The sequence below is a fragment of the Pseudomyrmex gracilis genome, unplaced genomic scaffold (genome assembly GCF_002006095.1).
Source record: "Pseudomyrmex gracilis isolate BER0280 unplaced genomic scaffold, ASM200609v1 scaffold_567, whole genome shotgun sequence".
In the NCBI taxonomy this organism is placed as follows: Eukaryota; Metazoa; Arthropoda; class Insecta; order Hymenoptera; family Formicidae; genus Pseudomyrmex; species Pseudomyrmex gracilis.
In genome coordinates, this window is record NW_018021151.1 from 2,804 (window position 1) to 15,216 (window position 12,413).

The 12,413-nt window shown below is 35.6% G+C and overlaps 3 protein-coding genes across 7 annotated transcripts; 2 read left to right on the top strand and 1 right to left on the bottom strand.

Moving 5' to 3' along the window:
- Positions 1-378: 378 nt before the first annotated feature.
- LOC109861091 (DNA replication licensing factor Mcm7) lies at positions 379-4,813 on the top strand. 2 transcript variants are annotated; one of them, XM_020440604.1, is made up of 11 exons: positions 379-706; positions 900-1,245; positions 1,408-1,619; positions 1,872-2,035; positions 2,136-2,316; positions 2,465-2,602; positions 2,669-2,854; positions 2,944-3,154; positions 3,295-3,772; positions 3,897-4,048; positions 4,128-4,813. In XM_020440604.1, exons 2-11 carry the CDS (start codon positions 1,206-1,208, stop codon positions 4,541-4,543), a joined length of 2,178 nt encoding a protein of 725 aa, XP_020296193.1. In that variant the 5' UTR covers positions 379-706; positions 900-1,205; the 3' UTR covers positions 4,544-4,813. The 2 variants fall into 2 exon arrangements, with proteins under 2 accessions (XP_020296193.1, XP_020296192.1); XM_020440603.1 differs by lacking the exon at positions 379-706 and having other exon boundaries at positions 880-1,245.
- Positions 4,669-6,276, bottom strand: LOC109861094 (DNA-directed RNA polymerase II subunit RPB3). Its single transcript, XM_020440609.1, has 5 exons — positions 6,170-6,276; positions 5,930-6,074; positions 5,602-5,809; positions 5,303-5,509; positions 4,669-5,215 (listed from the first exon to the last, which is right to left on the bottom strand). The coding sequence occupies exons 1-5, from the start codon at positions 6,253-6,255 to the stop codon at positions 5,031-5,033; spliced, it is 831 nt and encodes a 276-aa protein (XP_020296198.1). The 5' UTR covers positions 6,256-6,276; the 3' UTR covers positions 4,669-5,030.
- A 259-nt stretch (positions 6,277-6,535) lies between these two features.
- Positions 6,536-10,997, top strand: LOC109861092 (inositol polyphosphate multikinase-like). Of its 4 annotated transcripts, none has more exons than XM_020440606.1 (5): positions 6,536-6,624; positions 7,789-7,989; positions 8,198-8,377; positions 8,465-8,725; positions 9,367-10,997. In XM_020440606.1, the coding sequence occupies exons 2-5, from the start codon at positions 7,824-7,826 to the stop codon at positions 10,104-10,106; spliced, it is 1,347 nt and encodes a 448-aa protein (XP_020296195.1). In that variant the 5' UTR covers positions 6,536-6,624; positions 7,789-7,823; the 3' UTR covers positions 10,107-10,997. The 4 variants fall into 4 exon arrangements, with proteins under 4 accessions (XP_020296195.1, XP_020296197.1, XP_020296194.1 ...); XM_020440608.1 differs by lacking the exon at positions 6,536-6,624 and adding an exon at positions 6,637-7,098; XM_020440605.1 differs by lacking the exon at positions 6,536-6,624 and adding an exon at positions 7,136-7,688.
- The last annotated feature ends 1,416 nt before the right edge of the window (positions 10,998-12,413 follow it).

Genomic DNA, 12,413 nt, shown 5'->3' on the forward strand with positions numbered 1-12,413 from the left:
ATGAATTATCATCTTTGATAATTGATACGAGATTTTCAGAGTTTTTTTTCCAATTTAAATTTATATCGTTTTCCACTTGCTTTGCAAGTGCAAACTCTCTAATTTCTTGCATTTTTTGCTTTGCGAATTTGCTGTCTGAAAATATAATAAATATTTTTATTTTATTTTAAACACAAAGACATTTTATATTCTCATTTATTAGTTTTCACTTTTACTTTTATTTTCTTATAAGAAAATATAATAAGTACTATAGTACTTCATGTATTCAATATAATACAATTTTCACTACAGAGATATTTAGAAATAAAAGAGAGAACATATAGAAAACATAGTTAATAAAATAAATTGACCTATTATAAAACGTTGTTTTTCTTCTGATGATAATTTTATATAATATGTATCTCCACTAATTGTATCTTTTATTGTGATGCATTCCATTTTGCTTTCCTTACTTATTTTGTTTTTTCTTATTGATGTACTCTTCAACTCGAGTTTTATCTCCTTTCTGTCTTTTTCTAAAATAAAGTTAAGTTTTTCTACATTTTAAAACTTTTGTTTGTCTTGGCTAATAGTGCTTACGCTATAGGAGACCTACTTATTTCGAGATAGCGCGTGATAGCGTGACTGAGTGATGTTTTCGCTAAGAAATTATGACGTCATAGTTTCACCGTAGCGCTACAAAGTGCCAAGACGAACGACGAAAACGGTGAGGTGTAAGGCCTGGTTTATGCGGGCAATAACTGTTAACTCATGCCGGAACTGGTAAAGTTTAACTATAGGATTTCAATGCTTCTGTTCATACGAAATTGCCGAATGCGTATAAACAGAAGTATTGGAATCCTATAGTTAAACTCTACCGGTTCCGGCATAAGTTAACAGTTATTGCCCGCATAAACCAGGCCTTAGCGAAAAAGTGGCCAAGACGAACGCACCCATACATACACACACACGTAATAAAATAGAAAGAGAGAGAATAATAAAAAGAATAAGAGGATAAGACAGCGATGCTATTGGCTACATGACTAACTCGCGCATGGGCAGTTTCATTTTGGAAGAACTGCTCTACTTGTTCTTTTTCTGCGCAGCTTTGCGCGGGAAAAGAAGTACGCGAACTGTATTGGAACGTCACTTAACCATAAACGCTCGGCTACGTACAAAAAAGTGAAAGATACAAATAAAATTATATATTTAAACTAACAAAAAAAATGGCGAATAAACTAATGAGAGATTATAATAAGGATAAAGGTATGATATCTTGCGGTTTTAATTTAATTTCTACATTTGTGTTTATAAGCAAAATTGATTTACTTGACTCAATTAACAATGAGTAATTTTGTGTAATAATGTTAAACATAAATCACTAAAGTTGGCTTGAATTTTACTAATTTTCGGGCTTGAATTTTTCAGACCAATTAAAGACATTTTTCTTGGAATTCGTGACAACAAACGACAAGGAAGGAGAAAATAAAATCTTCAAGTATAGGCAACAGCTGACCAAAATAGCACATAGAGATCAGATCAGTTTTGAGATTGATTTGGATGATGTACAATCATTTGATGAAGATTTGGCAACAGCTATTGCTTACAACACAAGAAGATATACTAATTTGGTATTAAATGTATGTATATATTGCTTTAAGTATATTAAAAAAACATATTTATAACTACTTACTATTGTGGTTTAATAAATACACAAGTAAATATTGTAAATAAATTTATATAGATGGAACACTAATGCTTATAGAAGTATAAAGTTTATCACATAGGAGTATAAATTTGTTTGCAAATAACATGTGCATATGTATTAAATTACTTTACATATTTTAATATTTTTATTTTTATAAATAAACTTTTAATGCTTTTTTAACTAGTTGGTTCAAGACATGCTTCCTGATTTTAAAGAAAGAGCAGTTTTACCTAAAGATTCATTGGATATTTATATGGAACATCGATTATTAATGCAGGCACGTAATAAAAACCAGGGTGAAGCTCACGATAACAGAACACATTATGCTCCGGAATTGATGCGTCGTTTGTAAGAAAATTAAATATATATTTAAACAAACAGCTACAACTTGTGTTCACAAAAATTATTAGTATATTTCATTATTACAAAACTGTGTTTTTTCTTTTAGCGAAGTATATTTTAGAGATTTCTCTGATGTAAAACCATGTGCGGTAAGAGATATTAAGGCAGATAAAATAGGAAAATTAGTGACAGTCCGAGGTATCGTTACGAGAGCTACCGAAGTGAAACCGATGATAGTTGTGGCAACGTACACGTGCGACGAATGCGGTTCGGAAGTGAGCCAGCCGGTAAAAAAAAAACAAAATTTTTACTTTATATTTAAGAAATATATATATCCTCTTCTTTATTTAATCTAAAAATGCTGTAACATTTAATATTCTAGTCTTATATTTAAAAAGAAATTTTTCTAACATAAATTACACTGATATTGTATAGGTGCAATCTTTAAGCTTTATGCCTGTACAAACGTGTCCGAGTGACGCGTGTCGTGTAAATAAATCCAGTGGTAGATTGCATCTGCAAACAAAAGGGTCAAAATTTATCAAGTTTCAAGAAATAAAATTGCAGGAACATGTAAGTTCGCAAATATTTATAAACGTACACAGATTTCCTTCAAATATTAATAGGCGCGTTTTACAGAGCGAACAAGTTCCAGTTGGCCATATACCACGATCTTTAACGATTTTCTGTAAAGGCGAGACGACAGCGCATTGTCTACCGGGCGATCATGTGATTATTACCGGTATATTCTTACCTTTTCTGAAAACTGGCTTCACCGCTAGATCTGCAGCTGCGTTGTCCAGTGAAACTTACTTAGAAGCACATGTAAGAATAAATATTTGTACAAACATATGGATTTCCGATCATTTTTTCACTTTTTATTGATATGAAACTAAATTTTTATTCGATTTCAGAAAGTGATGTGCCTCAATAACGTAGAGACGGATGATGTTAACGCCGAATTGACCGATGAAGAACTGAGTACACTGACGCAGGATGATTTTTACAATAAATTAGCCTGTTCTTTAGCACCTGAAATTTACGGTCTTGAGGATGTGAAAAAGGCATTATTGTTGCTGCTCGTTGGTGGAACAGACAAGAAAAAAGGCGACATTAAAATTCGAGGTGATGAGATAGACACATCACAGATATTAAAATAAATTCAGATGATTTGAGAAACTTTAAATATTAATTTTTGTATTGTGCAAATGCATATGCCAGAACAATGATGGGAGGAAATAAATTTATTCTGCTTGTTATATTAGGCAATATTAACATCTGCTTAATGGGAGATCCTGGCGTGGCGAAGTCGCAGTTATTGTCTTATATCACACGATTGGCTTCGAGGTCACAGTACACTACAGGAAGAGGATCGTCCGGTGTAGGTCTGACAGCTGCGATCATGAAGGATCCTTTCACCGGTCAAATGGTACTGGAGGGCGGAGCTCTGGTATTAGCTGATCAAGGAGTCTGTTGCATCGACGAGTTTGATAAGATGGCAGACGCGGACAGAACGGCGATACACGAGGTGATGGAGCAACAAACTATATCTATTGCCAAAGCCGGCATAATGACCCGCTTGAACGCCAGAGTTTCCATACTAGCCGCCGCCAATCCGGCATACGGCAGATACAATCCACAGAGATCGGTCGAGCAAAATATTCAATTGCCCGCCGCGTTATTGTCACGATTTGATCTATTGTGGCTTATTCAGGATCGCGCAGATCGAAGTAATGATCTTAAGTAAGTATGCAAAGTGTAGTGTTTTTACGTAGTAACGCTAATTTTATTGTTTTCTTTTTTGATCTGTTTGCATGTTATTGCTTTACGTATTTGTAATAAGTATAAATACGATAATTTTTCATAGACTAGCGCAGCATATCACTTATGTGCACCAACATTGCTCGCAACCTCCAACGGAGACTCAAGCAATAGACATGAAACTGATAAGGAAATATTTAAACCTATGTAAAACGAAAGATCCTGTTGTACCAGAGGAACTGACAGAATACATTGTTGGTATGTGTAAAAAACGTATATATTAGGTATCGCGTGTTTAATAAAAAGATTACTTAAAGTTTTACTGTTGTATTTGCAGATTCTTATGTGGCAATGCGACAAGAAGCGCGTAACAGCTATGACAAGACATTCACTTCTGCTCGAAACCTGCTGGCTATTCTCCGATTGTCAACCGCATTAGCCCGGCTACGATTGTCGAACGTGGTCGACAAAGATGACATAGCAGAAGCGAACAGATTGCTAGAAATGTCCAAGCATTCCATCAATTATTCCGAGCAACGTCCGAACATTGCGCAACAGAATCCGATTAACAAGATCTTCCATTTGATACGGGAACTGGCCGGCGATAAGAAAACGGTCAAGGTGTCGGACATTCTGGAACGATGCACGAGCAAGGGTTTCAATCCTGATCCTGTGTACAAGTGCATTGAAGAATATGAAGCATTGAATGTTTGGCAGGTCAATCAAACTAGAACAATGATTACTTTTATTTAATTGTAAGAGACAATATATACATATTTATGTGGAATTCAATGCTATTTTGAATAAAAAAAACTTTTGTATTTGAAGACGAAATATTATATAATAATATTCATAAAAATCAGTTTTTTGTACGAGACAATAAACATTGAGTGTATCATTACTGAATGCATACATTTACATTAATACCAGTGTCATGTTGTATATAAAATACATCGTAATAATATATGATAGTAATGGAAGTATATGGCAGGACTAATATAATTGAAAAAAAAAAAAAAAAAACACTAGTTCATCAAAGACTCAAATAAAGCATTGGCAACATAGCACACACTCCAACGCTTCATCCGAGTCAATTTGGTTGATAATACACGATTTCGTTGTTGATGTATTTTTTGTGACTTCTAAGAAATGATGATAAAACAAAACTTGGTAATCTTACTTCATAAAAATATACAGACCAAGTTAATTTTATAAATTTAGCGGAGAAATCACTGAAGCTCTAATGATGTATACTTAATGCATCACTTTGCACTTCATGACTCAATTGTGTCTGTAAATTTGATAATTTGTTTTTTAACGCAGCAATTCCCATCATAACGATATTTTCAGGCTTTAAGGCACCGCTGCTTTCTACGTTGAAATAATATTTGTTGGGTTTGGCTTCCCAATCAAATGATGCTTCATCTAAAAAAAAAATAAAAAATATATTTCAAAAATATTAAACTTATATAAAACATTTGGTACAAAAGTTCATATAAAAATTATGCTCACACTGATCTTCTTCCAGTTCGCTGTATTCTGATTTGGGCCATTCATCTGGCTTAGGATATAAAGTATGTCTCATAGCATTGTCCGGATCATATTCAAAGCTTACACCTGCAGTTGGATTCCATTTTGCATGTTCCTTTCCAAAACCTTTTTTCGCATATGCTCTGAGTTTGAGCTCCTGGCCCTTTCTTAGTTTTACTATTAATATTTCTGTAATATATTCCAAATAAAATTTATATTATTTTAAATCAAGATCAATTATCTGTAATATATATCACACACAAAAAAAAATAAATAAGAACCATCGGATTCTCCATATTCATTTGTTTCATCTTCTCTGTGTCTTGATGTAACAGGTAAAACTCTAGGATCGCTAGATTTAAGATCTGCTGTTGTCACATGTCTGGTTGTATCTTCTGTACATTTGACATCCAATGTAAATTCTACACTACATTCCGGACAAAAATCCATGCACGAGCAATCTCTGGTATATTGTATCCTGTCAACCACCTAAACAAGAAAGAAATTTTTTCTCTTCACACATATATATTTAAACTATCTCATAATGGAGAAAAATTCTATTAAGTATGAATAAGAAAGAGATTAACGCATCAAGCGTATTAATATTACATCGTCACTGATCAATGGTATCATTCCAATTCTGTGTGCTAAGAACTCATCACTCAGTACTGTAGAATTAGCTTCCAGCTGTATCCAGTCAATGGCCATAGTAGGGGTCTCGGCAATGAAAACTCGTCTCATGCTATTTGCAACGCTGAAATAAACGTGTGTAATCAATTTTTAGACATTACAAGTCCAAAAAAGGACTTGGAACTTAAATCTAACCTGATCCAATTGCGCCAAACTCACCTCAAATTCGTATCCTCGACTTGAAATTTAACATTTTCTTCGGTTAAGTCCGAGATATGAACCGACGGCTGATTAGCGTACGGCATTTTACTTTGTTAATTACTCTGTTTTTAATTCTCGTTTATTTGTACATTTGCCAAACACACCAATCATACAACCAATAATATGGCTAAGAGCCAGTTCATCAGCGGCAAAGTCGTATCGTATCCTTGAATCAGAAAAATTCGGTCGTTCGGTTGGTACTCCGTACAAAATGGTTCGTGTCCTGGCAACCCTGACAAAAGCGTATACGCCAGAATGCGATCGTGACGGAACCAACACACGCAATTATTGAAAAACGCAGTCGATTTGGCGATATACTAGTATCATTGTTCCGCGAGAGAAGTTAACGTTCCGTTGTCTATGTGCGATTATCGCGGGGCCTCGTGTTATCACCGTATAGGTTATAATAGCGTGTACGTAAGATCAGAATAATAACTAGAAAGAACACATAAAAAAAAGAAGAGAGAGAGAGAGGGAGAGAGAGAAAGTGCGAGTACGCGTAATATATCGATCCTTTTGTTATTTTCCACGCGTAACGTATACACGCGGGCGATAAGAGTGACAGATAGGTAGAGAGAGAAAGAGGAAAAGAGTGTCATGTTTGAATGAGAGAGACAGAGAAGATAACACAAAGGAGAGGTTAGGAAATGCTCGGTGTTTTCTTTTGTAAGAACTGTCTTCGCAGAAGTCAGATGATTCATCCCTGGAGGACGTTTTTGCAAACATCGTCTGCGCTCTTCACAAATGTCAAAAATGCTTTATCGCACGGCGCTTATCTCCTTGTCTTGTGGATGAATGATTGTCTCGGCCGCGATCTCGTTTGTCAACATTTCGATTTGTTTCCAGAATTGTCTCGCGAGATACGTAAACTTCGCTACGGTTCACCGGTACGCAAGGGCGCGAAAATTAAAAAAAAAAAAAAAAAAAAATCGACCGCGATCGAAGGTTTGAGATTTTTCGTTTCGAAAGGAAGAAGGAAAGTGAGACACTGTAAAAACTATATACAAAAAACTACATAGTTGCGATAACTCGGCGTCGTAAAAAAAAAAAAAAAAAAAAAAGAACGAATGTGTTTCTTTGTGGTGTAGCCGTGACACAGTTTACAGAACTCGTGACCACGAATATTTGAAATTGATCATCACGGCCAGTCTCACGGTGTTGTCGCTCGCATACTAATCTATATTTTTGCAACAATTATCGACACCTTGCGCACTTGCGAAGGTTTACACTAGGATAAGCAAGCAAACCTGTATAGCGCGAGATAAGATAGGAGAAAATAAATTTACGAGGCGAAGTTAGACGGTTACTTTGCGTTTAGATACTTGGTGCAGTAATAATATTGAATTCGCGGATGAGAGAAGTGACGGTGTTTAATTTTTCACAATTCAGTTTCTCAATATTTTCCGTGCTGCAATATACATAAAAACATTTAAAACGTTTGTCACTCATATTATTTTTATCAACGAAACAATAGCGAGTAATATTTAAATGCACTTTGCGTCTTTTGTATAATTGCATCGGTTTCGATTTCATTCAATGAAATAATTGACAAAAGCGCGCGAATCGTTTAATTGCAGAGATAATTACCACTGCACCCCGTCTGCTATTAATTATGACGACTCGAGATACAAATGAGGATCAGCTCGACAATCTACCGCACGTGGAATGGAACAGCACGGCATCTGGAGCGTCTGGAAATCTGATATTCCCTTCTCCACTGAGCCCCTTGAAATGTCAGATAGCCGGTCATCCTTTTAATGGCGTAAAACACACTATTGGTAAGTATACTTTGTAAACCAATGAGTTTTTTTTATGTACGCAAAATTTCAAATATTTTATAAAAAAAAAAGAGTATTAAGAAAGACATGCGTGTAAATATTAAAATGTTTCAAATCGGTCGCGAATATTTACAATGACGAATGTTATATCCACAATTGAACGTTGTTACACATAAAAATAAGAATGTAATTGTCTATATGATTACAGGCATGCTGGTGTGCAGGAAGACTGGAAACGTGCTGAAACCGGCGACTAAAGTGATCCTCGGAGAAAGAGAAATAGCGTTCTACGAGAATCTGAAGAATTCCCGGAACCCTACAATAGTGCAATTAAAAAAACTCGTTCCATGTTATTATGGCACGACGGAACTGTGGGTTTTTAACAAACGTAAGTATTGTCTTCGTAAGTGAAAATGCGGTATAAAAATGTTTCTTCCCTAACGCATAAAATTCTCTCTTGTTTGTTCGATGACAGGTACAAAGTTCCTCAAGCTTAGGAATATCACGGACGGCATGGCTGAGCCATGTGTGATGGATATCAAGATCGGCCGTCGCACGTGGGATCCTCTAGCCACGCCCGAGAAGAAAGCAACGGAAGAACTCAAGTATGCTGAATCGAAGCGTGCTTATGGTTTTTGTATAACCGGTTTTCAAGTATATTGTCACTCCACTGGACGATTAAAAAAATTTGACAGAGATTATGGCAAGAAACTCGATGCCAAGGGCGTCGTAGAAGGTATCTGCTTTAGAGTTTTAGGAGATAAACGAAGTCGATTCTATATAACATAAAAGAGAGGAAACTGTAACTTGGTGCAAAGCAAACCAATTGAAGATTCATGAAAAATCTATTTCAGGATATAGGAAGTAGTGAGTTTTCTCTTAAATAACCGAGATATCACGTTGTCCGCCTCCGATTCGAGCACGGCTAAGGCTAAGTCTTTTTAACTTACCGGTGATCGGCCGGAAATCGAAATTAGTGTACTTTTCAATTTGCGAAATATCAATGAATGCATTTTAACTTTAGAACGCCGAGAGAAGCTGTTATATTAGTGTCGTCCTCGATAGTTCTATCTTAATCAATATCGCGCGTATCAATTTTTTTGTTTGTATATTGTTTATATACTTTCTGACGTTATATAATAATAAATGGATTATTCGATAAGAGCGACAGTTCACATCGGCGTTCTAAAGTCAATAACAAAATAATCACCTCAGCTCAAACACGCTATTAAAATGTCGGTAATACGGTGTAATAAAAGAATGGATCTTTGCGACTGTGTTACCTCACGTACTGTCATAATTTAGAGATAAGACTTCGTTATAAGCTTCCTGTTTGGTGAAACCGCCGTTAAAAGATTTCTTCTTGTCTTCACGCAGCACTGAAAACTTTCTTGAACATAACACCTGAGAGGCCAGCCTGTCGACATTTGCTCTTCGAACTACTGTCATGTTTGGGAAGAATTATGCTGTTCTTTCGCATGCAGCGGAAGTATCGTTTCTACTCCAGCTCGTTACTGGTCGCCTACGATGCCAAAAAATTGCGGGAACACTATTGTGCGGATAGTAAGGATTCCAGTGAGCTTGCGAATTCCAAGATTGAAACTGTTTCCTTTTCGACAACAAGTACTTCTTTGAACACGAATACGTCTGAACAGTCCGCGCCAACCGTACCTGTATCCAGCGCAGGGATAAACAGAGACTGGACAGAGGCGCAAAAAAATAGACCAACGCTCAAAAGGAGCACAAGTTTCAATACTGAACCTATGCCGATAATGGGCGAACAGATATCCGATCAAAGCGGATCTTATAATCCGGATTTGAAGATGGATCGGCTGTGTCAATCTTGTCCGAGTCAATTTTCGCTTCCACAAACGAACAACGTCAAACGTAATGTAACGCAAGACAATCATGGTGTTCCAACGAACAAAGAAGAATGCAGCTGGGTTAGAGTGAACATGATCGACTTCACACACGTCTTCCCGGCGGACGACAATTCTGGTCTGGATTTAAATTACCTGGAAGGAATCGAAAACCTGATCACGCTCATAAACACACTTTACAAACAGGCTCACAAGCGCGACTCCAATCAAAATTGCAGCGCCACAATCGCGCAATAAAGCTATTATACTTGAGGAATGGTATATTATTTGACGATGTTCCAGAAAATGAACGGAAGAGTTAGGCGGAGACGGTAAGAATCTCCGGGCGGATAGAAGTGTAGACAGTGTTGGGGCCTTGTCGGATCGAGATGGTGTAGGACAAAGGAGAAAGGAATAATCAATTATACAGAGATCTCTTATGACAATTGTCAAGTTGAGAGAAGATATTATTCACTACTAAAAGAAAAACTATGTTGTCATAGTTTTTTCGAGAGTAGAAAATGCTGGAGAAGAATAAAACGGTTTATCGGATGTCAATGCACGGAATACGGCACTTTTATGCAAATCTACGGCAATGCGTTTCCTTTCGAAGATCTTCGACATTATTTGACGCGGAGTCGAATAGCGTAAATAACGAGAATTTTACCACGAAATTTGGAAACGCAAAATTTGGAGAAAAAAAAAAACAGCCCAAATACACAGGCGAATACAATACATTAACAATCATAAATCCAAATAGATACAAAAAAAAAACGTCTTCACAGAAAACAATAAAATAAAAAGACTTTTTATACTTTGCCAAAAGAAAAACTGTATAATGTAATGTATAGAATATCTATAGTAGGAATTTCATACGCGTTTAATTGTCCTTTAATCACTTTAGAGAAATAAAGAGCACCTCATTGTAAATGCCCGACAATTGTTCGAATTACGTTCGTACTACGACGATAATAAGTCGCATTTTGTAAACAAAAACACATTATACCGCGAATCGATGACAAAAAAGTCTTTTTCAAAGTACCATTATTATTGATTTTGCCATGTTACAAATATTTATATTGTACGCATAAAAAAATACAGATTATTGTAATTATACCAGCAGCAATAAATCATTACGATATATGTGTAGAATGGGGAATATAAATATTTATTGAACTCTTTTCACTCTAGAGTAGACTCGTCAAATATTTACATCACAGGCCAGCAATAGTTTACGTCACAGTGAGGATAATATAAATATACATTTGACGGCGCAGCTTAAGCTACGCGCGCGAAGCAAATCACAAAAAAACTTTAAAATCAATCAGCATCGCAACAAAAATATCAACTTTACATATCGTTTTTTTTTTTTTTTTTTTTTTTTTTTTTTTTTTAAGAGAAGATTAGACGCGGAATATTTTTTTGTTTTTTAATTAATCTTGTAACAATAAATTTCGTTATAATGAATTGTATACATTAATTTTTTGTAAGTCATCAGTTTCAACTTTCAGGAATAAGTAGACCTCTTTTGTTGTATAATATTTTATTCGCCAGTCACTCGTAAACAGTTTTTTTTTTACAGATCGTCGCCGATCGGCGGATGCGCCGCTGCGACAATGATCAACCGCGACAATAATAATTTGCTTAATCTCTCGTATAACATTTATAATAACACACGCGCGTATGCGCTCTTGCACGCACATGCGTATATATTATTTTATTTTATAAGAATGCGCGTACAAGTAAATGTACATACACAGCACATGTATATACATTATGTAGATTACTCATGATCACCATTCGCATTTGTCGCCTCCGTTACCTTGTCATTTACGCGTTTAATGCTTTCTCATTTAATTTCAATAAGAATTTATGTCGACTTTAATATCCGAAGGCTTTTGTCTAATCTAAATCCGGCCTCTTTCAAAAATTCAGTCTAACTTAATTTCAACCAATTTTATTTTTATTATTATTCAGCAATTTGTCACGTTAATTAAAAATCACAGAAATTTAGAACAGCCAAAGATGTTTTGCTGCAAGTTTGAAAACAACGGCATTTATGTGTTATTAAAAATACAATCAGACTGTTGTATTGCACAAGCAGCAGTTTTTAGTTCAGACAATAATAATAATAATAATAATAGTTAAATAAAATTATAATAAATCAATCGTGCTGATATCTAGCCGAAGTATTGTTGTTACGTTAAAATTGCCTCTTTTGTTTCTCATGTCGGGAAAATTTGCGTGCGAGATTTAGTCGCTTGATTTAAACAAGAACGCAAATGCTAACGAGATAATAATATAAGTAGCCCTACATATCACATAGTAAAGTCAAGGGGTGGGGGCAACAATAAATATTGCAAAACGAATTAAATAGCTAACACCATTGTGAAGCCTGGTCTACATAAAAATCGCAAGTCCAAAACAATTTTGGCTACTCGACAATTTGCGAGCGATCAATTTCGCGAGATCTACGACGATCTGCGTTTGCGATCTTACGTAGACCGGGCCTAACGTAAATAGTTCCATAGGAAACAGCGGATCTTGTTAGTGTGTGTATGATAA

Excerpts from the sequence above, each read along its gene's own strand:
- LOC109861094 (XM_020440609.1), bottom strand. The coding sequence starts at position 6,255 with ATGCCGTACGCTAATCAGCCGTCGGTTCATATCTCGGACTTAACCGAA. Across the intron at positions 6,075-6,169 it reads GTCGAGGATACGAATTTGAG|CGTTGCAAATAGCATGAGAC; the intron begins GTGAGTTTGGCG and ends CGTTTATTTCAG. Across the intron at positions 5,510-5,601 it reads TGAATATGGAGAATCCGATG|AAATATTAATAGTAAAACTA; the intron begins GTTCTTATTTAT and ends AATATATTACAG.
- LOC109861091 (XM_020440604.1), top strand. The coding sequence starts at position 1,206 with ATGGCGAATAAACTAATGAGAGATTATAATAAGGATAAAG. Across the intron at positions 2,036-2,135 it reads CCGGAATTGATGCGTCGTTT|CGAAGTATATTTTAGAGATT; the intron begins GTAAGAAAATTA and ends TTTTTCTTTTAG. Across the intron at positions 3,155-3,294 it reads AGGCGACATTAAAATTCGAG|GCAATATTAACATCTGCTTA; the intron begins GTGATGAGATAG and ends TTGTTATATTAG.
- LOC109861092 (XM_020440606.1), top strand. The coding sequence starts at position 7,824 with ATGACGACTCGAGATACAAATGAGGATCAGCTCGACAATCTACCGCAC. Across the intron at positions 8,378-8,464 it reads ACTGTGGGTTTTTAACAAAC|GTACAAAGTTCCTCAAGCTT; the intron begins GTAAGTATTGTC and ends GTTCGATGACAG. Across the intron at positions 8,726-9,366 it reads TGCCAAGGGCGTCGTAGAAG|CACTGAAAACTTTCTTGAAC; the intron begins GTATCTGCTTTA and ends GTCTTCACGCAG.